Genomic DNA, 27,219 nt, shown 5'->3' on the forward strand with positions numbered 1-27,219 from the left:
TTCAAATGCATTCTTACTGTGAACAAGTTGTGATTTTGCGTGTTTCTGTAAGCTACTATAATAGCAAATATAAGTATAGAAAAGTTAGACTTCTTTAGTTACAAATTTTGTAATTACAAAAATAATTTTTCAGACACAGGCTTCATGTCCTATCGATCGCAGACCCTTTCAAGCAGTGTGCAGGCTGGATGCACTGGACAAACAGATAAAGGTACGTTCCAGACTTATTTTCTTAAATAACTTCAGTTGTAGGAGCATCAGAGTTATACTGAAGCCTTTTATTCATACATCTTGTGTTAAATAGGCTTTAATAAAAAAATAATTGTTGTTTTAATACTTCTGTTACATATTTGAAGCTAGGAATTATTCTTAACTCTTTTTTCAAAGCAAGTATTTACAGTAGTAATAAAAATCATAAAGCTACTGTTGCTACTTTCTAGTATCTTTGAGCCTTCCTGATATATCCAAGAATAAAAGTATAGTAATTGGTCTCAAAGTGTTTTTTAAACTAGGTTTTGTAAATGCTATACCAATTATTGTGCAATACTGCCTTCTTTTTTAGCTGAGGTGAATCTTCTGTGTTCACAGCCTCCAGTTCCCAGACAAAATCACATGAAGGCAAGAGGAATCAATTAATGCTGAGCCTTGTTTGACCTAAATATCTGAATTTTTTTCAGCATTCAATTCTTCTGAATAAAACTGATATGAAGAGTAGTTTATCAAGTAGCAAAATAAAACTTCTAATAGATGATCTTGAAAATATATATATATATATATAAAGATGCTGATAGTTCTGTGTACAATTTTGAAATTTTGTGGTGAAATTATGGTTATAAGTAGTTCATAAGCTGCTGGTTTTGCATTTTGTGATGTTTAGAAAACAGGCTCCTGCTACCCATTTCTTGTGCTTGTCAAGGTCCAGGTAGTCACCTGTAAAGACACCATCCTGGCAATCACAATCAGATGCTTCCTTCTCATAGAAAACCATGCTTGTACATTTTATCTTTGTTTCTAAAGAATCAAGGAAGCAGCTGAAATAGGGTAAACTGAAGTTTACATTTGGAAGAGTGCAAAGGCAGTATCAAAACATAGTTCAAAAGGTTCTCTGTTCGTAGAACTGCAGTTTAAACAGGTGAGCAGAGAAGAAGGGTCCTGCTCTGAAAAAGAGCCAGCAGAGCAGTAGGGGGAGGTGGAATGTGTACCCAGAAACGCAGACACAGTGGTCAGCATCATCAGTGGCGCTGTCAGGACATTGGCAGCTTTCCCTTTGTGATATTCAGAATTAGAATGCTAGTAACTTAAGGAGTTGTGTAGAAAGCCGAGTTTTGAGAATGAGGAAATACCAAGTATCTAATGGAAACAATTGCAGTGTAGCCATTGAAGGAACTTCGTAGTATGAAATAAAAATTGTATTGCTTTCTTAGAATTTTTAAGGTGTGGAACCCCAGTATTGTATGAAATCCAGAAGTTATTTTACTCTAGAGGAGAATTCGATGTGTTTTAATTATGAGAAAGCATGTGAAGTTGAGTGGTAGTTCAGCATTTTCCCTGTGTCTTCTGAGCAACAAACTTAGTTTAAAAAACTTAGCTTACAGATTCTCAGTGAATAGCTTTGGGATACTTGCTGTGGTAGTCTGAATGGATTCTTTTGGTTTTGTGAAATTAGTATGTGTCTCCAGGCATTGCCAATAATGTATCAAGATGTAGGGGTTTTTCCATTTCATGAAAAACAAATGAAAAAAAGAGTCTCCAAACAGTGAAACCTAAATAGTAAGATTTGAAATGGTTTCTAGTCATTCTGTTTGAGCTCATTTTCTGTGTAGACTGGAAGAGTCTTTGAGTGAATTTAAAGCCCATGTATAGTGAGATTTTAGATTGGATTGACTTTATTTTACAATACAGGTTCAGGTTAAAAAACAGCAAAGGAGGAAGGAAGAAGAAGAAGAAGAAAGATGTGCCTGCAATAAGGAAACTTATAGCCATATGAAGATGAGAAGTTTTGTGAGGTTAGTCATCCATGTAGTTTCAAGCATTTGAATTGGAATATTCAAAATGTATAAAATAACCTGGTTTAAAATGTACAGCCTCAAAATTTTTTTAAATGAGTTTTATTTTAAAATAACTTAATTTTCATCAGCGGTAGTTGAGCTTTACTTTTATCATAGCTATAATTCCCACCTGAATACTTCAAATAGCAAGCAATAAGTAAAGGGCAATGTATTTCTTGCATTGAGTTCTGTGAAAGTTGCATTTTTCAAGCAATTCTGACAAATTTCGTATTAATTTGAAATAATATTTTATGGCTATATCACATTTTAACAATATAAGTCTTTTTCTTTGATTATTTAAACAAATATCGCTTTTTCTTTCATGTTATCGTAAGCCTTGCTAGCATTCCTCTACAACTATAAAACATAGCTGTAATGAAGAACTACTTTTATTCTAGTGGATGTGAGAGGGAATAGTGGAAATAACATTTCTGTTGTGAGAATCTTATCAATCACATTTGTGAGAATCTTATCACATTTGCTGCATTGTATAAGGGGAAGCTCAGGATTGCACAGCTGAATTTCACTAAATAGTTCTAATCTAATGTCAGTCTTTATTGGAATGGATGAAATATACAGAGTTCTTGAGATTTATTGTGAAACAGACTTCACTACAGAAAAGAAAATAAATAAATTTCACCATTATGAATCATCATTGATTTTGGTATTCTTAAGAATAGGGAAGCAGGTTATAACGTCTATCACATGTTGTCATGAAATCAAGCAAAATTGAGCATTCAGATTTAATACACGATGTTAACTTTTGTGTGAATAGGTTTTCCTCTTTTTTTCTATCTGTGAGCTTTTTGAAGCACTGTAGCTTTTAATATATGGAAGATGATATTTGTCATTCAAGTTCAGGTTTTAATAGCAATTAGAGCTTGGTTTATGTGCACAAAATAAAAATTTTGTAAAATAGGAGCAGATTTTGTTTGGATGTTTGAACTGTTAGCTTAAATATGCCCAGAAATAACTTTTGTAATATCTTATGTTGATCCTGCAGAAGAGCTGTATGTCCAAACAGAGGGCTATTAACAGCAAAATTAAGCAAAATTGTGACGAAAAAATACAGTAAGTTGGTATTTGTCTTCCTTTTGCTAGAATTGCTGTGTTTTATTAAGGAACTCTAGAATTTCTTTTCTTGATGCACCAATTTAATTTTTTTTAATTGCTTACATTTGTATATAAAACCCAAGTACCTAGTAATAGAAGCGTGGAACTTTTAGAACGGAATTGCTGTGTATGAAACTTGTGTTCTTATTTTACTGGGAAATTGCCTCTTCACTTTCAGTCACAAGTGAAATGGATTATTTGGTTTCAGCCTCAAGTAATTTTCTGCATCAAGCAGTTGGGAACAGCTAATGACTAGGATTTATTCACAGGAAGCTTTTTGGTGAGAGTTCAGACACGAGCAGCACTTAGCTGTATTTTGGAGCTGCCATTTTGAGGGGCTTACTTAATAGGTACTGTTTGCTAAGTCTGTTCCTAACTTAGGAAAGTAAGCAAATATCTGAAGAGGTAAAAACTGCTTGATATCTAAAAAGCTATTGTGAAGGTGTGTGCATTTTCATTTTACTCAGTTTATATGTAAACATTGTAAATGCACTTGAGATACACATTTTCATTAACCTCCCATTGCAATAATGATTTTTAACAAACAATCAAGAGCTAATATTCTAAAGTTAAGATCAAAATTTTGTTCCTTATTCCACACAGATAATATTTTATATGACAAACGAAACAAGAAAGCTTTGTCTGGGAAGATAAATAAGGTTAGTTCTGATAATGAAACATTTGTAAATGCCTTCTTTCATTAAAACATTTTTAAGACTACCTTTCTACTTATTTTTAAGGTTAACTTCTATTTGTTAATTTCAGTATGATTCAAACTTTGTTATTTTGTCTCTTTTTGTCTTGAAGTAATTAGAAAATAGTGTTAGGTTATACGAGTTTATTTCTCATACTAAATTCAGTTTTGTGGTGATAAATATTTTCATTTAGATTAGGATGTTACATTACAGGATCCTGAACCCTGTTTTTATCTATCTTCATCAAAGGAAGATGATTTCAACTACAAGCTGTCACACCACTGTATGAAGGTTTTCATTATTTATATGAAAATACATAGATGTAATTAACTAAGTAATTTGTTATGTGAATAAGCCATGGACATTATAGTTTGCATCAAGTTGGTTTTTTTTTAATTTGAGATTACTGACAAAAGTGTTTGTCTTTCCAGGTTTCTTGTTTAGTTCATAAATTTTAGCCTATAAACACAGGATTACAAGATGCCAAAGTTATAAGGAGCTGTAAAGGCTCTCGTTTCATTTCTACCATCCCTCCTTTCAAAAATACTTTGTGTCTCTGGGACACAAGTTTTTGATCAGTGGTTTCTTACTCATAGTTATACCAGTATATGTATTTACATGAAATAGTTTTAGGCCATAAATTTAATTATGAAGTGTAAATGCCATCATTCTCTATCATTCTGTCTTATATGAAGTCTGAAAATTTGGAGGAAAAACTGTGTTTGGGTCCCTGCTTTCCCTACTGCCTTGCTTCATGCAGTGTAGGGGCTGAGTTGTCACTTTTATTTGGCGCTTATTACACCATAGTTCTCAGGGATATCTTTAGCTCCAGTTTTCCCCTTCTAAGTCAGATATTTAGAAATTTTGGTTCTGTTATCATGTAAACTTAAAGGTATCTTTCAGAGGGTTTGAACTGGAAAGATAGGGCTTTAATAGGAAAGATCAGCCTTTAATTTAACTTCATGGTTTAAATATGAATGCTTTCATATTTAGTTTTACTGATTTGTTGTGAAGTATTTAATAGCATTAATATCTCAAATGGTACCTTGTTACAAAAAAAAAAGGACATAAACAAAAGGAAAACCATTAAAAACCTTCAGGAGGAGGTACAGGGCTCAGTTATCCAAGAAATATTCAAAATTTAAGAGAATTTAAAAGAAAGCACTGATGTACTAACATCTGCTTCATGAGGACATTTGTAGAACATCTGGATAGCTTTTTTAGATGGAGGGAGAAATGTTAATGTTCCAAATTCGTAGTATGCTTGAAATAAAACTTAAACCCAACAATTTTTTTAGGCAAAACTTAAAATTTGCGCATTGATGAAATAGGGCATGTTCCCAGCAAAAGCAGCTCTCTGTGCCAGAGTTTGATGCAGCATATGGATAATGACTGCATACTGAGACACATATTTATATATATACAATTATGAAGTTTATTTTTCTTTTTACCGAATGAAAATTATGGCAAGAGTCTAAGTTCCTGTTTTAAAATACCAGTCATAGCGAGTGAACGGGAATGTTTTAGTCAGATTTGAGGTGGCATGAACCCTTTAGGTGCTGTGGCAGAAATGAGTCTCAGTGTAGTTAAGTGTTTCAGTCTGGTAGTCTGGGAAAAGTATCTGGAGGATTATTGTTCATTTGTTGTTGGTTTTTGAATTTTGTTTTTTCCCCTGCAGCCAGCCCAGTACACAGCAACAGAGTTGACTGCACACATGCAAAAGGCAATGTGCCAGCACACAGCAGACAAAGTGGGTTCTGAGTGTTGTGCCTCTGTGGGAGGGCCCAGTAAACAGACACACCAGTCAGTCTTCAATTTTGTAATTCTACCTGAAGGCAAAGGAGAATCCCAGCTACCCACGTTGGGTTTTCTTGTTACTTGCAGCAAAACATTGGGTGAACTGCTGTGCAGGTCTCAAGGTGCTAACACTGTACTTACTGTGGTGCATTAGGTAGCAGAAATGGGAATTGTGCTGTAGTAAAGATCAGGCTCATTTATTCATAATGGAACATTAAAGATTTTGCTTGGGAAGCCTATATAAAATATAAAGTTTATCTGCAAAGAGCAGGTGTTGGAAAGTTAGAGGCTGAATAGAGAAAATTTGTTTGCTATAACTGCAAATCTCGGCATATAACTATGGACCTATTATGTTGCCTGCTTTTTATGAGCTAAAGTCTTACTGGCATAATTTAATTTCAGTGCATCTTCATGTGTTTAATGTTAATTATTTTATTTTGGATGTCTTTAATTCATAATTTATTTCTTGTGTAGCCCAGAAGACAGACCTGCTGGAATGAGTGCATCAGAACTAATTTCTTCAGCACACTTCTGGCCAGTGATAGCAATGAAGAATCTTTTTTTAGCTGTAGAAATGACTGGTTAGTGTGTACTAGTGCTTCATATAAATTGATGCGTTACTGTATTGTGGATTCCTTAGTTCCTTCTGCTCCTACCTGTATATATACTGCCTTGAAATATTTTGAAGATTGGCAGGGCTTATATTCATTAATGAAGAGCAGTTAAAGGATAAACACAAATATTTTAAAGTGAGTACTGTTAAGGGCACACCTCAATTTCTGTTGTGTATTCAGCATCAGAAGCACACATTTAAATATTTCAATCTTATTGATTTAATAGAAGTTTTGGTTTTAGTTCATATTTAAATTCCTTGCTGAATTGAAGCCTTGGATAGGAAAGGCTTAGCCTTGTTACTACAGTAGCAGTTATCAAAACAATTAACATTGAATATCCTGGTTTGTATCAGAAACAATCTTCTTTGTTGTTGTTCCTTGATTCCAAGAGGAATTCTGTAAAATGATTTTAAATACTTTGAAATCCGTGAAGCAATTTCGCATTAAGCAAAACACTTAATACTTAATTAGGCTTAATTAAGCCTAATACTTACGTACATGGAAGAAAAAGAGCAGCCTGAAGAATATTATTTGGATCATATGGACTAATAAAAAAAAAAGTACTATGTCTATATGTTTTTGGCAGTTGGTAAAAGGCAAAAACTTTTTGCCATGCATGCAACAGAATTAATTTGTCAAGGATACAAAGTTTCTCCATCCTTCAGCTCCCCGAAGACACATTTCATCTCCTGTTTTTCATTCCGTCTGCCTTGTTTATTTAGGACTTCTTTTATGTTTACTATGACTGTGTTTTTCCTCTAAGCAATAACCATGCGTAGTTTAATCATGACTGTTGAAAGTTCTAATACAGTTAAATTTAAAAAGTCATTGATAGAACCAATTACTGAAATACAAAATTGTCATAGTACAAAGTTACTTTTTGTAACTTTTTGTATGAAATTTGTCTTTCAGTACAGAACTCACAGAAGTCAATGCAGGGATCAGACAGAAGAGACAAGAACTGGAGTTGTCCTGTTCATCTGTGATTGCTAGAGCTGAAAGGTGTGTGTTTTGGATTCATAGTGCAAAGGATCTTAATACTTCAAATTTAGAGTTTGATTATTTTAAATTGCTTTTTAGATAGAACATCATTTTCATAAAACTAAACAGTGTTTGATAAATTTTTGTATATTTACCAGTTAGTATTTTTAAGCCAGTAGATTGTTTTCTGCATGTCTTATATGTCTGCATAGTAACTCCACTGATTTGCACATCTTAATATGTCACTTTTTCACATAAATGTGAGTTTGAATATATTTTCTATTTAGAAGTTAATGTTCAATGTGCTTTTTACATTATTTCTAATCAGGCTGTGTTTGCTTTAATATCAGTCTGATTCTGATTCCCTACACCACCCTGGACCCTCCTTTCATGGGTTGATTCTGTCACATCTTTCGTATAACAAATGCATCTAGACAGAGCTAACAGGAGTTCTATCAAGTGAAACACAGAATATAAAATAATTTTTTTTGTCAGAAAGCAGATGTATGTTAAAACATGCCCTAAGGGTTTTTTCATGAATATGAAACAGAAGCATGAAAATAACTGATTTTAAAATAACATAGTAAGAAGTTGGCCCTGTCTATGATTTAATTTCACTACGTATCTCTTTAGTTTTTTTGGCATAAAAATAAAGGCTAAAGATAAAATAGCAAGTAAAGAGTTTTTATTTATAATTAAAGATTTAAATAATAAATTTAAATATTTTACATGTACTTTTCCTTAGGGAAGGTTTCATTCCAACTTAGTGATGACTTAAAAATTGTAGATCTATAACTAAACTCTGATTTTGCCCAAGGTTTGCTGAGGGAGTCTGAATAAGTATGTATTTATTTTGTTTGTATTAAGAAAAATTGTCGTATGGACTGTTTCTCATTTTTCTGCAGAGAAGGCTACTGTTCTGCTGAAGTACTAAATCACTGTTCAGAAATTTATTTCCAGTAGTATAACCTACTGCTTTGGAGTAGACTATTACTGTTCTAGCTTTGGCTTTGAAGAAAGCCAAATGTATATTGCTTGAGCATAACTTACCTTACTCAAACAGTTTTACTAGATTAGGCAGTAATGGGAGCCTGAAATTAAATATGAGAAGGAAGGTTTTGTTCACTGTCAGCTTTAGGTTTCTTTCCAACTGTGATAAAGTTGGAAGTAGCCTGGTTGCCCAATGTTTTGATTCTGCGCATTGTTTCCAAAACTTCCTTCAAACAACTAAAACAATTAATGTTACTGCTTTTACTTTTCCAGAGTTCCTTTAATGTCATTTGGAGCTGAAGCTGAGACCTTTCTTCTCACTTCTACTGCAGTGGCAGAGACAATTCTTCCAACGAATATCAGGCCTTTGGAAAACTTTGGTAAACTTTTTTTTTGTAAGTTTTATTTATAGCTCATGTGGAGTAACATTAAAATATGATTCTCAGAAATTAAACAGAGCATATAGTTGCACTTAATGAGGGGAAAAAAAAAAATCTGTTCTGGTGCAGTTTGGTACTGTTTTGAAACCAGCTTGTTCATTTCTGAAATTGGAGTGCAGAACATGAACCATCCACCCCAAAGCTGGTGTAACTTCTTCACAGAGTAGAAGATTAAAATAATAAGTATGTAACTTAAATCCATTTCTAATTTCAACACTTTATTTTCTTTTGTGCTCTTCTTTCTTCTTTTCCCATTGTTCAAGGATAAACCTCATTTTGATGCGTTATGCATGGCTTGATATTTTCAGTGGTGTATAGTGCAGTGTGAGGAACAAACCGTTTCCTGACAGAGAATAACATTAGTTAGGAAACAGTGAAGTGTATGGATCTATTTCAGTATGTCTACAAGCTCTACAAGGCAAAAACTTGCAGAAGTACTTAGAGCTCTGAGATCTGTTTGGAAAGTAGCAGAAGACAAAGCATGGAAGGAGCTGCCTTCCTCCAGTTACTTTTAACAGCCTCCCTCTCCATACTGAGTAAGAACGTAGTTCCTCTTCCAACAGGCTGCACAAGTTCAAAGAAGTGGAAACAATGGAGAGCTGTTTTTTAAGGCTAGAGTTAATACCTTCTTTGAATTAGAAATTACACCGCTTTCACTGGACTAGTAGGCAAAGACATAAGACAGATTTGGGTCCCTTGGCTTACAAAAATTGTGTGGAAGTAAATTGCTGGAAGGACTTAAGTGGTAAAAGGATCATGGAAAAATTGCTTTATCATTCATATTTTTCATTCTTTTTAAAGGTACATATTTCACCTCCACATTTCCCAGTGAAAAATGGATAGGTTGCTTCCTCGGACCTCTGATGTTTGGCAGTGCAGTGTAACTGATCCTTAACCACTTTGCACCTAGTAGTATACTTCTTGACTTTCCTTCACCTTTCTACTCATATAGTCAGGCTTTTTTGTTGGAATACACCAGAAGTGTTAAAAATTTATATTTAGAACAGAATTTTCTCAGTTTTCTTTGTTAGAACCTTGATACTTGTACTGTGGACAAAGATTGAATTTTAAGATTGAATCTTAAAACATTGCAGTAGTTGACACTAGAGTTTGACATCATATTCAGGTTTGACTTTAAGACTTCCTACAGATTAAGGAGCATGCAGAAACTAAGAGTCTTAAAATTTCCTAGTGAAACTAGGGGATAGTGGATATGAAGATGTCTCTTGAAGTTTTGGTCACATTCTGTTGAGTGAATGTTGTTTCCCCTTTCAGTTTTTATATAGCATCTGAGTAAAAGACTGACATAGCAAGGAGAAACCTAACCTGAATACTGTTAGAGATGCATGGCAAATATATATGTATATATATATATAAAAATATATATAAAGGAGAAGGAGCAAAGCCTTCTCTTAGAGGAATTACGAGAGATGAAGGTATTGGTACACTGACTTTCTGAAAAGATGGAGAACAAGAGAATGAAGGAAATAGATGCTTACAAAGAAAAGATGCAGACTGGTTCTTGTACTTCTTACTAAATTATGCCTGAAAGATCACAGCATAAGCATTTTTTTTTTTTTCATGCTCCTCTCATCTCTTGGTCACAGCTAAAGTGTACAGTTTTGCATCAGAGTAATAGTTGACAGTTGCTTCCAGGGTTGTACAAGGAGACATTCAAATATCGATGATGGTCGTGTGACTGTACTGCCTGAATTGTCCCTGCAGCTGCTGCAGTTTTTGTCATTTCTTACCATCAAATAGTCTTTTTCATTAATTTGACCTGAAAATACATTAGTGAATCTGTGAATACCATTGTGATTTGGGCTGACAAAATGCAGTTCTTCTGTGTGATTAAAATATTTTCCAATAGTCAATATTTTCCAATAGTGAGCTAACACTAATACCTTGTGTTTGGTCCCAGTCCAAAGCTTATGAATCTTGTCTGTTAAAATTTACCAAGTGGTAAGGAATGCTAAAAAGGCAATTGTGCTTCTTAAGTAGACTTGGAATAACTTGCCTTTTAGTTCTCAAGATTCCCACATTCCTCTTATATTCCATTGGGCTTTTTTTATTATTGAAGACAATTTCTTCCCCCTTGAAGAAAAGCATCACAGATATTAAAAATTTGTAATGACATGTAAATCTGACTTGGTTTCCTGGCTATTATAATAGGTTTGAAGACATGGTTAGTCTGAGACAGCCACCGTCACTGAGTAAGTGCTGGTTAACCACTGTGAAGTCACTTTGTCACAAAATAATTGGTGAGACTGTTACGGTAGATACCTGAAATAGTGTCAGTCACCTGAAATTCCTTTGGAAGTTCTTTACCATCATGTTATTTTCTTTTAAGTACATGGTACCTTCTATGCAATTGATGCTATTGGTTTTCATTATCTTAAAGTGGTAATTTGATCAGCAGACATGGTAAAAACAAATCCACTGTTATTGGGCTTTTTTTCCCATGTTATTGTGTGTTTGCTAGGAAGTTCAGAGAATGTGATTGTATTCCTGTGCTCTTTTAAAGGCTAGCAAGGTGATTGTGGAGTTAATTTTCTGAAGTTATTGTTTGCATTTAAGACAGTCATACATTTTTTTATTCTGCTAATAAAGTAACAAATGGCAGAAAGAAACTTTTTTGCTGTTACTTACTTATTCCTATCTTTTATATAATCTATTGATGAATACACTAACAAATATTTTAGTGCAGCAAAAGCATGGGAAATAATGTTATAAAGAGAGAATCACGTTTATGATGTGATAAATTCATTGCAAAATCCATACCAATTAATCTTTCTTAGCAAGTTTCCACTATTTGTGTATGAAATTGAAACTGTAAAAAAAAAAAATTTAAACACCACATTCTTGATGCTTCCTGAAACCTACACAAACTATGAAACAAATTAATGGACTTCTCAAGAAATTAATTTAGTTCTGAATTCAAGTATAATTACTTATTTTTCATTAATCTTTAATTCCTGAGCTGTCCACCCTAAGCTTTCATAGGTATCAACAGTATGGTCTTTTCCTTTGCAGCAAATATAACCATTGGCTTCCCTACAATGATTTTTGTCAAATTGTAGATGGCATGAAATAAATTAGTGCAGTGTCAACAGAAGAACTGCTAGTGCTAAATCACTGGGTGTGATTTAGTCATTCTTGGTACAGCTTTAGTTTTTTTGGTGCACTGTAGGCTGCCTCAAAACTTGCATGCCTTACGCAGTTCCTTAGGTGCTGCAGGCACTTTAGGTGCCTTGTGGCAGAGTTTAAGTCCAGTTTGCCATATAACTGGTGAATAAGTTTACACTGTCTGAAATTGGATTTTGTAGAGGGGTGTGCTGTCCTTGATGCTTCTGATCAACTGCTTCTCACGTGATCATCCACTGATAGCCGTGGAAAAATGTCCCTTTCTGTGGTATTGACCTTCACTGCCAACAGGCTTGTGTTTCAGAGTAACAGGAACAGCCATATGCTAATAATGTTGTGTAGTTAATTCATTACTTTTCTAACAAATTATATGCTATTTTTGAGCAGCAAAGCTATAACAGTTTCACTGTGAATGCCATTACTGTCCATGTAGTTGGCACTGCTCCTGAAACCTGTGTTTAGTTGCCTGAAGTGTCACTTTGTTAACTTGTTTCTGCTCTTTAAAAGAACCAGAGTGCATTTAAAAAAAAAACAAAACAACAAAGGCTGTGGCAGTACTTCATACTAAATCTTAAACTGTATTATTTTGAGAATATCTGTTAATCTGCAGAAGACCCTTTTATGTTCTTAACTGTGTTTGGATAAATGGTTATTATCAAACTTTAATGTGTTCTGCTTTTATTAGAATCTTTAGGCAAAGGATATGCTGTTGCTTGTACCCAAGAAGGAGAAGAGAAAAAGGAAACTTCTGGTTCATCTGGCACTAGAGGAAGTAGGAGGAAATTGGTTAATACTACTCCTACAAGAAGGTCTGCACGAAACACCAAAAGCGAGACTCTGAGTCAATCTCGGATCTCACCTCGATCAAGCAGTTCTGCTTGCAGTGCCTCTGACGGCAATAACCCATCCCTGAATAAAACTCATTCAGAACCAGAGAAGGCTCCTCCAAAACGCAAGTCTAAAAGAGCAGTTAAACAACAAACACCTGTGGTGAAAAAGAAACTGAGAAGTTCTGCACGTTCTGAAAAATCGCCCAGTGGCTCTGTGGAAGATGATGATGTTGCTGAGTCTGAAGCAGTTCTAACGTTAGATAAAGACCATCAATCAGATATTGAAAGCAGCAATGCAAGCCTTGCACAGAAGAATAATGGGGAGACAGAATCTGCTAATGGATTGGAAAGCTGTAGTGAACATGCAGAAACTGAGGAAACTACAGGAGAATGCAACCAAGATGAAGATACTTCAGGCAATGTGGATTTAAGTTTTTCTGTCCAAGAACCTCCAATACTAACTTTAGGAGGTGAAAGTCAGGAATCTGAAGTAAAAGGTATTACTGAAAGAAAAGTAGATCTTACTGATCAAGACATTTGTGAAAATTCTCTTGAACGAACAGAAACAGTAGCTAGTCCCAAAGATGACATATGTGACCATACAACTTTTGAAAAAGTAAATCAGACGTCATGTAGTCCTCAAAATGAATCAGTGGAAAATGTAGAAACTTTGACAACAGTAGATCAACCCATAGCTAGTCAAGAAAATGAATCGTTGGAACACCTAGAACCTTTGGGAAAAGATCATTCGTCAGAGAGCCCCAGAAGAGAATTGTCTGATCATCCCAAAGTCATGGAAATAGCTAATTCTGAGACTGAACTAAAACCAGTAGTAGACTGTGCAAGTCTGAAGACTCTTCAAGATGAAGAACAAGATATGCTAATACACAGTATTTCTGTGGACAGTACATCAGAACAATCCTTAAAAGAGAACGCCATTTCAGAAAGTGAAGAGGGTGGAACTTCAGAATCACCCCAGGTAAATGCTGAACATAAACGTTTTGGTGAAGATAACAATGAAATGATAGCAATGGATTGCGACTCATTTTGCAGTGACCAGAATGAACCTCAGATTGAGCAGTTACCACCAGCTGAAAGTACAGAGCAAGGAGAAGTGAATTCCTTACAGTGTGATGTGGGAAACTGTGCATCAATTTCTGATGAAAAAGATGAAGCTATTCCTCAAGAAAGAGAGTGCCAACCAGAACTCAAAAAAGAGAAAAAGACTCGAACTAGAAGATCTAGGTTTCATTCTCCATCAACAACTTGGTCTCCTTCTAGGAGAGAGGGCAGGAAATCTCAATCACCATCCCCTAAAAGGGATATGAACAGAGAAAGGAGCTCACGATCACCCAAGAAGGAAACTGTGAGGGAGGGAAGGAGGTCATTATCTTATTCTCCAAAGAGAGAAACACTCAGAGATGAGAAAAAAACACCATCTCAATCTCCCAAAAGGGAAACTGTCAGGGAAAGCAGGAGATCATCTTCTCGGTCAAGAACTAAGGATTCATCTCCAAGGCAAAAATCTAGGTCTCGAAGCAGTGATAGAGATTGTCAAAGAAGAGATCATGACAGAGAAAGAAGAAATAGAAGGTGGTCTAGGTCACGGTCTAGGTCAAGATCACGATCTAGGACAAGAAGTAAAGGTTCTTCATTCTCTAGAAGTGAGAGGGAAAGTCATTCACCTCGATGGAAAGAGAGATGGACAAATGACAGCTGGAGGAGTCCCAGAAAAAATGATCGATACAGGAGAAATGATCAAGAGAAACAAAATGAAAATCTTAAAAGAGAGAAGGACAGTACAGAAAAAAGCAACGATGATCATTGTTCTTCAGACAAGCAGAGGAATGATTGTCCAGACTGGGTAATGGAAAGAATAAACTCTGGTCCTGAAGTCAGGAACAGAGAGAGAGAGAAACCACATTGGGAAGACAGCAGGCATGATAATTCAGGACAATCTTGGAATAAAAACTTTGGTTCAGGTTGGATTCCGAATCGAGGGAGAGGTCAGCGTGGACGAGGTGGGCGTGGGCGAGGTGGTTTCATGTATGGAGACCAGAGTGAAAATCACTGGCAAAACAGGAAACCTCTCTCAGGGAACTCAGATGGTCCTGGGAACGAAGCTTCAAGGTTCTCAGAACATCAGACCTACAAGCGTAAGAATGAACAAGATTATTCGTTCGATACACCTGCTGACAGATCTGGGTGGACATCTGCATCCAGCTGGGCTGTAAGAAAGACTTTACCTGCTGATGTGCAGAATTATTATTTGAGAAGGGGACGCAATTCATCAAGCCCACAGTCTGGATGGGGAATGAGACAAGAAGAGGAGACACCTGAACAAGGTATTAATGGTTTTGAAGTGTAGTAACTTAGTCACAGTTGCAGTAGCTGAGCCAAGTCCTAGTCACGTGGTCCTGTCTCGAGCTGATTAGTTTTTCAAAACTATTTGGGGTGAATCCAAGTCTTTTTGCAATATGGAGGGGTTAAGGTGTGGAGTTTGAGGATTTCTTATGTTTTGATGGCTTCTTGATTTTTCTTAAAGTCTGGGTTTAAGGATTTCGCATCTGAAGAGTGTTGCTCAGGTAAATGGATTTGGCTGAAGAGAAAGCATTTCCTCTTCATGGTTACTTTTAGCATCTACACAACTTTTAAAAAGGGTAATTATTTCCAAGAAGACTTGAATTTGCCTGCAAACCCACACGGCGGATTTTAGAGATGACAAATCTCTGTGTTGATGTTTATCTTGCTCCTTGATAAGCATGGACCTCTTTAAATGCTTAAAAAAATCTAGGGAAATTTATAAATGCAAACCCAGTTCTTTTACTCTACTTCAGCAGTAAAATTCCTCTAAAACTTCAGTAGAAATCTAAAGGTTTCAAGGTTTTTTGTGTCTAAAAGGTACCTGCCATGACAGAAATAAACTTTTTGATAGAAAGTGAGTTAACTGTAGATGAGATGGATTTTGAATACCTAAGAAGTTATCCACATTAATGCCCTGATACATTAATAATCTTTAAAGACAGATGTGAATTGAATTTAAAAACTAGAAAATTCAGTTTCTGAAGACAACCACACTTGCACTTGCCCTTGTTTTGCCTTTCATTTTTGTCCATTTTTATCCCACATGCCAGCAGTTTTCTCCCTCAGAGACAGCTGCGTCTGTGGCTTAGTTTTGAGGCAATGTTGTCAACCTTCAGTCTGCTGCAGGGAAAACTTATCAAACCTGTAATTGAAAGCATTTTGTGATTTACAGACCGTTTCATATAGTTCAGGAACAATCATGCTGTTATTCGCTTTTGAAACCTGAATTCAGCTAAGAATAGTAAACAGTCTTTCATAACTGGATAAGACAGGCTGGGTTGGCATCATGATGTGGTTCTGAATGACCTGGTCCTCCTGAGCAACCTGCTTTTGCTGACCCTGCTTGAGCAGAGGACTGGGCAATCTTAATAGGTCCCTTCCAACCTCAGTGATTCTGTTATCCCGTGATCTTTAAAAATGAGGATTTGGGCTGATGCGTAAGTCCCTGTGAATTAGATGACAGGGTTCCTCAAGGAAGGGATTCTCAGGGAAGGATGTCTGAATTATAGCCCACCAGTCATTTCTCCAAACTAATTTCTTGACTTCTGGAAGGCCTGATGCTTGTATCTGGATTCTAACTTTTTGACTTGTATTGAAGAGAGAATGGGATACTAAAGTAATTTATTTAAGAAGTGCCACCCCAAGAGGTTATTTTTACTTCTAGGTTTTGCCTATTGTACCATTACAGGGCTTTTGAACAAGTTTTTCTGAATATTAGCACCGCTTAATTGGTTGAGGATGTTTTTTTGTTTAGTGGAAAAAATCCCAGTAGAGTATTTCTGTAATTACCAGAAATGCACAGTGAGTGTGTGTGAATCAAGGGAAAGGAGAGCAGAGAATTGCCTATGTGATAATGTATGACTAACCTGCAATTGCAGAAGCTGGATAAATTATGTTGTCTTCCTGCTCTTTGGTGAAAAATTGCAGTTTCATTGTGGTGAAATAATTTATGGGAACAAGTAGAGAAAACAGAAATTCAAAATGCAGGCTGCCATAGTAACCTGAACTTTTTAAACTTGGAAAACTAGCATTTGGCTCCATGATGTGTGGTGAGTGCTGTGTAATAATGTAATGCAATACCTTGAAAAGACTCATAGTATATAAAGCTTTTTAATGAAGAGTTTAGACACCTGGGTCCCCTTTTGCTTTATGAAGTACAGAACTTCTACTTTTATATGCTGTCTGTTTTTGATTTTGATAGATCCAAACCCCAAAGACCAAGGCAACCAGCAAAATGAAGGTTCTCAGTTACCAATAAATATGATGCAGCAACAAATGAATGTAATGCCACAAGTGAATGCACAGCACCAACCTATGAGTATCTTCCCGTATCCAGTGGGTGTCCATCCTCCCTTGATGAATATGCAACGAAATCCTTTCAACATCCACCCTCCAATGCCCATGCATCTCCCTGCTGGAGTGCCTCTCATACAGGTAGCTGCTCCCACAAATATTTCTCAGGGATTACCTCCGCCTCCACCTCCACCCCCACCATCTCAGCAAGTCAGCTACATTGCATCACAGCAAGATGGAAAACAATTGCAGGTATGCTTTACCAGAAGCCATGATGGCAAGAGCAGTAGTGAAATACTGTCAGTTAAGGGTTTCTTATCTTGAATACCATAGTCTTGATAAATATATACTTGCAGTTTCTTTCTCTCTTGCCTGTTTTCTGCCACCACACACCAAATTTGAAGTGGAAGTGTCCATAAGCATATGGTTTGTTTTGGGACTGTAGCTTTTAAATAATAAGACACACCACCATAACTGGCTTGCTGTGATAGCGAGGTGTTCCAGCTGGTAATGGAACACTGAAGAAATTCATCACTGTTGTCCATTACCTTTTTCTTCTTAGAAGTGCACTGTTTCCAAAACTAGATTTTCCCCTTCCAAACCTGATTTTTAAGCATTAGGAAATGCTTGAATCCCCTTTCAGCAAGATGTAGGAAGTGACCTAAACTTCTGCGTTACAGTTCTCATCCCATGGGATCTATCAGCAGAGGAAAATTACCGAGTACTGCATGGCAGCCATTTGTTCCACACTTCCATTCTCCAGCTGTCACTATCTCAGCTGCTTTCCCACACATACATTTTCTATCCTGTTTAATCTTTTTAGCCTTTTTGTTGATGATTTCCAAGTCTTCTTTGGTGTTTTGTACTTCCTCCCTCTTGCCTGATTCTCCTGGGTTTGCATGCCCTGTTTGAGACCGAACTCCCACTGTATTTCTCCAGTTTCAGAAACATTCTGCCATGCTTGGGGCAGGTCAGACCACTTTTTCATGCCTTTCAAGATATCTTAAAACCACCTTTGTGTATGTATCCTCCTGTACCCAGCTGTTTATATTAAGAGATTTTATATCAAGGGAAGGAATACAAATAACTTGGAGGAGAACGCGTGGCCTTGTGAGAAGATGTAACACTGCACTTGTGATAAGTAAAGGGCTCTTCAGGGATTGACTGGGGTTTGTGCTTTTCTCTTGTTGCTGCCTGTCCTAACCTAAAACGCTTTCCCCTGCATTCCAGGTTGAAAAAGTGATATTCTAGAAAAAATGATTTCTAACCCTCTGTTTTCATGCATCATCTCTAAAGATTTGAAGTGAACTGATGAATGGCCTACGTTGTTCACACTTTCCACTGCTGTTATCTGTTCATGAATTAGAACAAGGCGAGATAAGTGCTGTCAGAAACAGAGTGGGGTTACAGGCCATATGAAATGCTTTATTACACTGCAAGGTAAACCAGCAAGTTATTGCTGGAACTGAATGCTGGTAGATTGATTTGACTAATGCTTGCTGTCTGTAATTAAAATATTTTCGTTTTAAAATTGGAAATCCAGTAGGTTTAACCTCCAGAAGTGTAAGAAGTCAGAACGTAGGCTACAAACCTCTGAAATTACTATCTAGTGCAGCAATAAATATGTTTCTATAAAGATTGTGTATGGCTGCAAAACAGTTACTTGTTGTAAAGCCTCTCTTATGTTTGTTGCTCTTAAACTGCTTTTGTGGAATGGTGTCCATGAACCTGAATGCTTTTGGGAGCTGCTGCTGCTTTTTTCTCTTGAGTTTTCATTCCACAAGTCCTCAGTGGTAGCACAATAGAAATGACTGAATACAGCAGGACTCCACCTGTCCTTCCTGTTGAAAGAAAAACTAAGAGACTGCACTGGTGAGCATGAGCACGCTGATTATAACAGCTCCATTTCTGTGTGCTTTCCAAAGAGCTCAAATTCCTATTTCATTATTTTTCATCTGGATAAATGCAGATGTGTAAAAAGTAATGGTTGATTACCTGCAAAAAAGCAGCATTTAGTGTGGCCTACCAGAAACGTGTTGGGAGGATGCATTCTGGGCTTTTGCTAAAAATGGCCTCTATCTGAAGTCTGAGAGCTTCGTTATTTCCCAGTTCCCGTGTATCTGCAATGCCTGCAGGAATGCAAGTGTGGTTTCAGGTATCTTTTTGCTTTTGTGTTTCAGTGCTGATTTTTTTTTTAAAAAAGTTAATCTGATTTACAAAACAGGTCTGTGATAAATAGAGAGATTCTGCAGCCATAAACTTGCTTCCCCCCCCTGCTGTGGTAACACCCTCCACACCTGTTTGCAGGGTACTTTATCACTGGGATCAGATCAAGTATCTGGCAGCCACAGCAGTGATATGGAGCAGGCTTCACTTCTCAAGCTCTTTTTTTTTTTTGTCTTTTGAGTGACTCTAATGTAATGTGTGTAGCTTCCATAATAATGGACAGTGTGGAAATTAGGTAATGAACCAAAGCATGTAGTATTCGTGCTCTTTCTATAGCAGCTGAGACTCCTAGAAAGGCACGTTGCCATATGGAAGAATAACAACAATATTAACTACTGATAACTTTTTTAAACAGGGTATTCCAAATGCTGCTCATGTAAGTAATAACATGAGTGTTCCAGCCTTGCCTGCTCCAGCAGCAGTCCTGGGAAACATGGGAACAGTTCAGGGACCAAGTTCGGGTAATGCAACATCATCGGGTCACATCAAGAGCTGTAATGCAGCTGTAAAATTGGGAGACAACAAAGCAAGTGTAACAGTGGAAGCCAGTGCAGATAGCTCGAAGAAGGACCAGGCAAGTTCAAAGCTCAGCATATATTTATATATACACTGTTCTACATATTTATATTAAAATATATAAATTTTAATATTTTTTATATAAAATTATTTATATAGAATTATGTATAAATGATGTAAAATTGTGTATAAATTTTGATATACTACAAAATAGCAAGTTATGACAATAATCCTTCAGTGTAATATACTCGACACCATCGTGTGTGTAATGTTTTTTGTGGTGTCTGTAGGACACAGACTGCCAAGCTGACTCCTTTTAATGTAGTCTTCCTTAAAGCAGCACTATTACAAGTATTACTTTGATTGCTGTGGGGCAACATTCAGTTCTCAGCAGACCACAGGCATCTCCCTTGAGAGCTGAAATGTGGGCAAGGGGAACAGGATTGTCTAGTCTTCTGTAACTTTTTTCCTGTGAAGTTTTAAATTGTGATTGATAAAGATACATAAGCAGGGGGTGAAAAATAACACTCAGGTTTGTTTTCTCATCAGAAATTGTTAATTCAAGAAAAAGCGGCACAAGAGGTCAAACTAGCTATTAAACCTTTCTACCAAAATAAAGACATCACTAAGGAAGAATATAAAGAAATTGTGCGGAAAGCTGTAGATAAAGTAAGTTGGTCTGGTAATCCGAGATGCATACAGTTCAACTGAGGCAGGGTTGGGGGTGGATTTCTTGTTCTTGGGAACAACTGGTAGTTGATGGAAAGGGGGAACGGGAGAAACAAAAATACCTTCAGTCTTCCTCCATCCAGCAGAGCTTTCTTGGCTCCTCAAAACAGAACTCAGTTGTTGTGTGGAAAAGTTGAATGGGAATTCAGAATTTTTTCGGAAGCCATCAGAAGGTATTAGGAGTTCTTAAATATGTTAAGCCTAGGATGAAGAAATCTGGGGTGTTGGAGAAATGAAAAATAATGTGGAATTGTTGCAAATCAACAGAAATGTTTCAAGTGGTTTTTTGTTTTCTTTTTCCTTTAAAACTGTTGTAGGTTTGTCATAGCAAGAGTGGAGAAGTTAATTCTGCAAAAGTGGCAAATCTAGTGAAAGCCTATGTAGACAAATACAAACATTCACGGAAGAAAAATCCCGAAGAGGCAGTTTCCTGTGAAAGGAAATAGAATATGTTTTCATTTTTTTTTAGTTTTATTCTATCTGCAAAGTGCAATTTCAACATGAACCGCTAACTGAAAATTGTACATGACAGTGATTTGAATTTGGTTTTGATAAAATTATTTTTCAAGGTAGTATATAATGTTTTGTTCTAAAGAAATATAGATCTGCAGGGCAACTTCTTTATTCCTTTTTAAAAACAGATGTCTAAAAAGAATAAAGGTGTAAAGAAGAATCATTAGGAATGTACGATTGTGTGGATACTTAGATGTATAGCATTTTGACTTGAATAACAGTTCATTAAATTAGAAACTTCTGAGTACATTGGGTTTGGAACAGGTATGTACAGTACATGTAATCAGTCAGATTAAAGTAAATTTTTTCTTTTGATTGCTCCCTTATTATAGCAAAGATAAAATAATTAATTGCCTTGACAAATATTTCTAGCGTTAACTGGACAGGCTGAATGCAGGGGTCACAATGTGTATATTAAAAAGGCACATGGAGTTGTCTGAACACAAGAACTGTTTAGATTTTAAAAAGAAATATCATAAACAGTAAAACATGGTGCCCAAAAGCATGGATGCTGCACATCTGTTGTAACACCAAATAAAAATTATGCTGCTTGGTATTGTTTGTGATGTTTTTCAATTTGTTTTCAAGATAGTGGGATAACTTGAATATTTTTTATGTGCTGAAAACCCTCAATCACCACAAACTGACCACCTCTGTTCACATCTAACCCTGCCCTTAGCTAGTAGGGAATTAGTGTACTACAGCTGGATCTTCAGAAACAGAAACCAGCTTCTTTTTCAAGTAAAATCAAGAAAGCTGTAATTCGTTATTAGGCTCCCAGTTGTGCCAGTTTTAACTGCATAATGCTTTTCCTCATTAATGAGGGAGTGTAGCATGGATCGCCACACTGGTATCGGTGAAGCTGTGCCATTGGAAGTCCTGTGTCTTCCTGCTTCCCCGGGCACTTTTATGTAGGGAGATTACTAGAAGTACCACAAGCATTTCAAAAGCAGATGTGGGGTCATTGAATGTGCTTGGGGAATGATTACACCCAAGGTAAAACCAGTTTTACTGAGCAGCAGCAGGGAGGGTTGCTGAAACGCTGAGATCACTGTGTTCCTTATGGAAAAAACAGCTTGGGGTCCTCCTCCTTTGGGTGAGGAGCTGACATATTTGTTCCCTTACTCTTAGACAGTGCTATTAAAATTTTGTCACTAGCCCTCCAGACGTGCCATGCCATAACCTTTGGTGTTGGCTGAGCCTGGCTTCAGGTCCAGCCCTACGTCTCCTGGCACAAAAGCAGGAATAAACCATTTTGTCAGAAAGTATCAGTCAAGTTTTCTGAGAAATTACCTCTTTGTAGCCAGTAGTTCCCGTAGCCAGTAGTTCCCAAATTACCTGTTCTTGGCAGAAAACAGTCTCATCACCCTGTAAGTAACTTTTGCAGAAACCTGAGGATGAAATAAGGAATATGCACCCCTGTACACACACACATGTGGTTTACAGAGAGAGAGATGTATAAAAATGTGATGTTTGTCATAACAGTTGATCATTTGATTTTAACTATAACTTTCTGCAGACTTACTGAAGCATTTGACTGTCTATATTTATTTTTGTGTGCCTAAATACAAATGCTGTGTAAATTAGAAATAGATATAATACATTTTCTACAGTTAAGCCAGGTTTTAGATTTTTCAAAATACTCAGTTTTACACTGTGGTAGCAAGTTGTAAGATCTCTTGAACTATTTTAAGCTAAAATTGGTTAGCACTTTTTGAAAAATGTAGCAAATTGCTATGTCTATCCTGGTTTATCACGCCATGCGTACTTTATTACATTTTCCTTCTCTGAATTTTTTGATTTTAATTACTTTTTATATGTTTTTTACTCTATACAGTTGAGCCTTGCTATAAAGCTCCTTTCAGGAGTCAGATAAGTGTTGTATGGGGGTTTTTTCCCCTTGTGGAGGAGAGGTGGAAATTGGGTGGGAAGAAATAACAGAGGATTTGAACTGGGAAAAGGCAGTGGTTATTTATTCTTGTTTTGCAGCTCCTGGCTGGAAGAAAAGCTGTCACTGGCTGCCATGTTTTTGGGGCAGTGACTATAGTGATGCTCCACTGTATTTCAGAACCTAATGAAGAATATCAGAGTAGCATGTGATCAATAACTTTATTTTTTACGATTAAATTCTTTGGAACTTATCAGAAAACAAGCAGTTTGTTACAGTTTCTATGCTGAATTAAAAAAATGCATTGCCTTAATCTGTAGACTCTCCTCCTGTTTTTCCCGAAAAGCAGCAAGGTCTCTGCTGGTGCGGCTGCCCGAGAAGGCGAGTACTGCAACCCCATGGCCATGTTTTTGTTAAAGTAGTATGAAAGCTGTATTTCTATTTATTGAAACTCCTTGTACTGAAAAGTCCCAACATGCACTAGCACCGAAGGTGGAGAGGTGGGGACGCTGAGCCGTTTCAGTGCCTCCAGGGTATAGGTAATTCCTTCAATCCAGATTGCCTTGAGGAAAACAATTACAAAACTCTGTACCTTCTGTGAACTTAGGCAAATCAAAAGGGTTTTCTGTTCACTTCTTCCCGTCTCACTGTGCATGCATGTCTCATCCTAAAGATACGAGCACAGTGGCTGTCCAAAGTCCACAGTATGGTGTATGTAGCATATGGCTGGAGTGCTGTCTACTGAAAAAATACTCTAAAATCTAGTTTTGTGTAGTGCTTAACAGTTTCTAATAAATTCTTTTCACTAAGCTGGCAGTGTTTGGTCTTAAATGACTCTGGTTCAAGTGGTTTAATTCAGAAAGCAAAGTGGTTCCTATCACTTCTGTGCACATGCATTTATCTTGTTCTGTGTTGTCTGGACTCCCCCTCCTTTACATCTTATTTGTTTTTAAGTTAGTCTTCAGCCTGCCTTGCCACTCTGCAGGTGCTCTGAGCTGAAAAAACCCAAATGCATGTGGCAAAACGTCCATTTCCCACACAACTTTAGGTACCAGATCTTGAAAATCACTGGGGGGCTTGGGGCATGTGTCCTCATCGGGGGGAAGAAATGGGGCAGAGCTCAGACCAACCAGGCTCTGTCCTACACTCCACACTGATCACAGCAGTGAGCTTTGCTGAAATATCCTTCGGGGAAATTAGCACAGGACAACCTGCCTGGCTGGAGAATGAAATTCCAGGGATCACTTTACTTTCAAAGAGTTTGCTCCACTGTACCTCCATGAGGTATCTCCATAGATAAACAGGCACAGGGGTGAGAGTTATGCAACTATGCTTTTTTTGTTATTACTACATAGTACAGTATTCACATTGATCAGTTCTTGATAAATAGTAGAGACAAGACTGAGGACAACAAAGTAGATAACCACTTTCAATAATGAAGGAGTACTTATTAGATGGAGCAGATTTCAAAATAATGGAGCATCTATGAAAATATTAAAAAAAATTCACTAACCTAGAGATTAGGAAAAAAAAAACACTAAAAGCAGAAATAACCATTTTTGTAAAAGGAGATGAAGCTGTGAGAAGGCCCAGGCTGGGATCCGGAACTTGCCTTAAACTTTTCTCTTACTTTTCCAGTATTACAACTCCCAGACTCACCCACTAACAGTAAAGCTTTCAACCTGTTCTTCATTTTCCCAGGCTGCAGTAAATCCAGGGGATGACAGCAGTGGAGTCAATGCTCATTACACACAGTAAACAATCAAATCCAGAGTGGAATCCAACACAAATTACTGCAGGAGCCAAGCCCAAGGAATTTTGGCAGTACGTTGCCATATAATTAGTCCTGAAGTGTTGCAGAAATTACATCTAAAACCCATTATGAGGAGCATCAATCAAAAATAGCCAGGCATTCCTAGATGCTTTGGTGCAGTAACAGGTGTGATGAAAAAAAAAAAAACAACTCTTGGAAGTCAAAGTTTACCTATAAATTCCAGAGCCTCTTCCAAAAATTCAGGGTTCTTGAGAACTGGGAATGTAGTTTACATGTGGCCTTGTGTCAAGCCCTAAGCTCCCAGGGCAGTTTGTAGAGGGGAATTCAACAACTCTTTAAAGGGTTCTCGTAGCCACAGAGCAGTATTTGGTTCCGGGGAAATACAAAACACACACCTCGCCTTACACGGGTCACGGTGAGGGAATTACGTTTTTGATGTGCCGTGGGTTTACTGTGGGTTTAGCCATAGGTCAGTTGGAGCCCACCAAGGCCAGCAGCGGAACTGGGATGAGGGTCCCTGTCCTAGAGAATGTGTTTCATACTTACTGATTCTCCCTGCCCGAAGGTAAAGACAAGTGGGAATTTGGGTAAAAGAAAAAATTACTGTTTGCCAGGACAGCAAATTCCCTGTGGATGTGCAGGTTCAGACCCCCAAAGAACAAAACCTGCAAATCCTGCAGTTTGCAGGAAATCCATCTACAAGGCATTCAAAGGCCACCTCAGAACAGCTGTCCAACATCACAGGACGCGATAGACATGGTTCATCTTCATCAGATTTTTATTACTCTTATACTGCATTTCTTTTCACCTAAGGTACATCAGCTGTTTTCAAAGGTATGGGCTCAGATTGCTCTCTGGTTGTCACAGACAGCAAGAAGCCAAGACCCAAATGGCAACAATGCTGTGAGGAACAGCCCACTGTGATATAACCAAATGAAAAGGAGCAGGCCATTAAAACCAATACAAAGTGGTTTTGACGTTACAGTAATTTAAGATATTGCCATCTCACCACGAATGAACTGGTAATACCTTAACTCATTATAATCAGCCTTGAATTCTCTGCCATTTAAAAATGATTCATGAACTCAAACCTGTGTGAAATCCCCCTCATGCAAGGGACCTATGCAGCTACACACAACGACCCTGCTCGTGCAGAGCTGCAGCCCCAAGCGCTGCAGGTGAACCCTCTGCCCCACAGAAGGACATGGAGCAACCTTTTGACTCCACAACCTTCAAGTTGGTGCCCATGCCAGGCTCTGCAGCTGCACACACACCTCGACCCAGCAAGTGAAGGGACATCAGCCAGGGGGCTCCCTGCAGCCACCCCTGCAAGGCACACCTGGCAGCCCAGTAAATACCTGGCAGAAAAGGCAGAGGAGGGAGAGAGCACGATGAAAGGATTATGGATATCCCTGGGTATCCCCTTGCTGTTGCATGGCAACAGCAGATGTTCGGCAGTGATGGGAACTGAACTCACACCTCTCTGGGCACTCTGAGGCTTCTCCCTCCAGGCCAGCCCCCTTTGAAGCTTGAACTAATAAGAAATAAAAATGAAAACAATGTATTTTTAGAAGTAATAAAATTATTTGAATCCAGGATCTTGTCTGCCCCAAACTGTAGGTGGGCAGGCAGTAATTAACATCGATGGCTGTGCAACTCAGCTCTGCCATCATGCTCTACAGAAGAAACGCAAGGAACCACATCATCAAGCAAAGCTGAGCATAAATTAAAGGAGAAAAGAGCTGATTTAAAGGTGTACAACTGCAGGGTATTTTCTCCTTCCAGGCAAGGCTTTCAGTGGAGGTTAGACCACAGGCCAATGAAGTGCTCTGTTATTGTGCTGGTAATTTAACAACCTCTAGAGAACTTCGGCTGATGACTGAGGAGTAACATTTACTTTGGCAAGAGATGCTTTTAGCACCAGTACTATACTGCAAAACACTTTAAAAGAAGAAATCTAAGTGTAGATACAAGAGATTTTCCTCATTTTAAAAATCTAGGTAACCTGAAATAGTGTAATACAGTTTTGCTGTGGTTCACCCCAACCCAAGGAGTTTGTCCCATGGTCTCCAGTGAGCATCATCTCACTAGAGCACAGTCGTAAAGAATCTTTGTTGTGATCTGGCTCCACAGCATCTTGAAGATGAGTACATTTTCCATCAGTAGTGAGAAGAGGTGACAGTGAAGTAACTTATAATAAAGAAAATACACAGAGAAATTTTGCAACTACCTGTTTCAAAAAGACTTGTAAGGGTCTTATGCTGCGTATTATGTGCAATATGAAATGCACCTTGCTAGTTGCTCTCTCCCCTTTTAAATTTCAAAAATTGGATTTATCACAAACAACTTGGAGCTGTGAAGAGTTAAGTGGCAGCAACTTTGCATCAAACTCCCCCACATCACTGTTACACTAACAAGTACAAGCTAAGCCATCACACTGCAGTACCTCAGTACCTCACCAAGGTACCTGTGTGAATCCTGCAGCTTTTTGGCAACTGTGTTCTGAAATGGGAGGTATCCTGGAGCAATTGTCCAGGAAGCACT

The 27,219-nt window shown here is 37.4% G+C and overlaps 1 protein-coding gene across 5 annotated transcripts in view; it reads left to right on the forward strand.

The window, feature by feature from the left end:
* Positions 1-23,710, forward strand: part of SCAF11 (SR-related CTD associated factor 11) — a 49,349-nt gene extending 25,639 nt beyond the window's left edge. For 3 of the 5 annotated variants that reach the window (XM_027658623.1, XM_027658616.1, XM_027658631.1), the window contains exons 4-16: positions 134-211; positions 1,903-2,006; positions 3,052-3,119; positions 3,765-3,820; positions 5,535-5,606; positions 6,128-6,234; positions 7,180-7,269; positions 8,512-8,618; positions 12,508-14,997; positions 16,938-17,281; positions 19,611-19,829; positions 20,321-20,440; positions 20,818-23,710. In XM_027658623.1, the coding sequence (XP_027514424.1) occupies positions 134-211; positions 1,903-2,006; positions 3,052-3,119; positions 3,765-3,820; positions 5,535-5,606; positions 6,128-6,234; positions 7,180-7,269; positions 8,512-8,618; positions 12,508-14,997; positions 16,938-17,281; positions 19,611-19,829; positions 20,321-20,440; positions 20,818-20,946 (3,984 nt within the window). In that variant the 3' untranslated portion in view covers positions 20,947-23,710. The remainder of the gene's footprint in view (positions 1-133; positions 212-1,902; positions 2,007-3,051; positions 3,120-3,764; positions 3,821-5,534; positions 5,607-6,127; positions 6,235-7,179; positions 7,270-8,511; positions 8,619-12,507; positions 14,998-16,937; positions 17,282-19,610; positions 19,830-20,320; positions 20,441-20,817) is intronic. The other 2 variants (XM_027658654.1, XM_027658643.1) reach the window with 2 other exon arrangements.
* The last annotated feature ends 3,509 nt before the right edge of the window (positions 23,711-27,219 follow it).

The sequence above is a fragment of the Corapipo altera genome, unplaced genomic scaffold (assembly GCF_003945725.1).
Source record: "Corapipo altera isolate COAL_440 unplaced genomic scaffold, ASM394572v1 1, whole genome shotgun sequence".
Lineage (NCBI taxonomy): Eukaryota > Metazoa > Chordata > Aves > Passeriformes > Pipridae > Corapipo > Corapipo altera.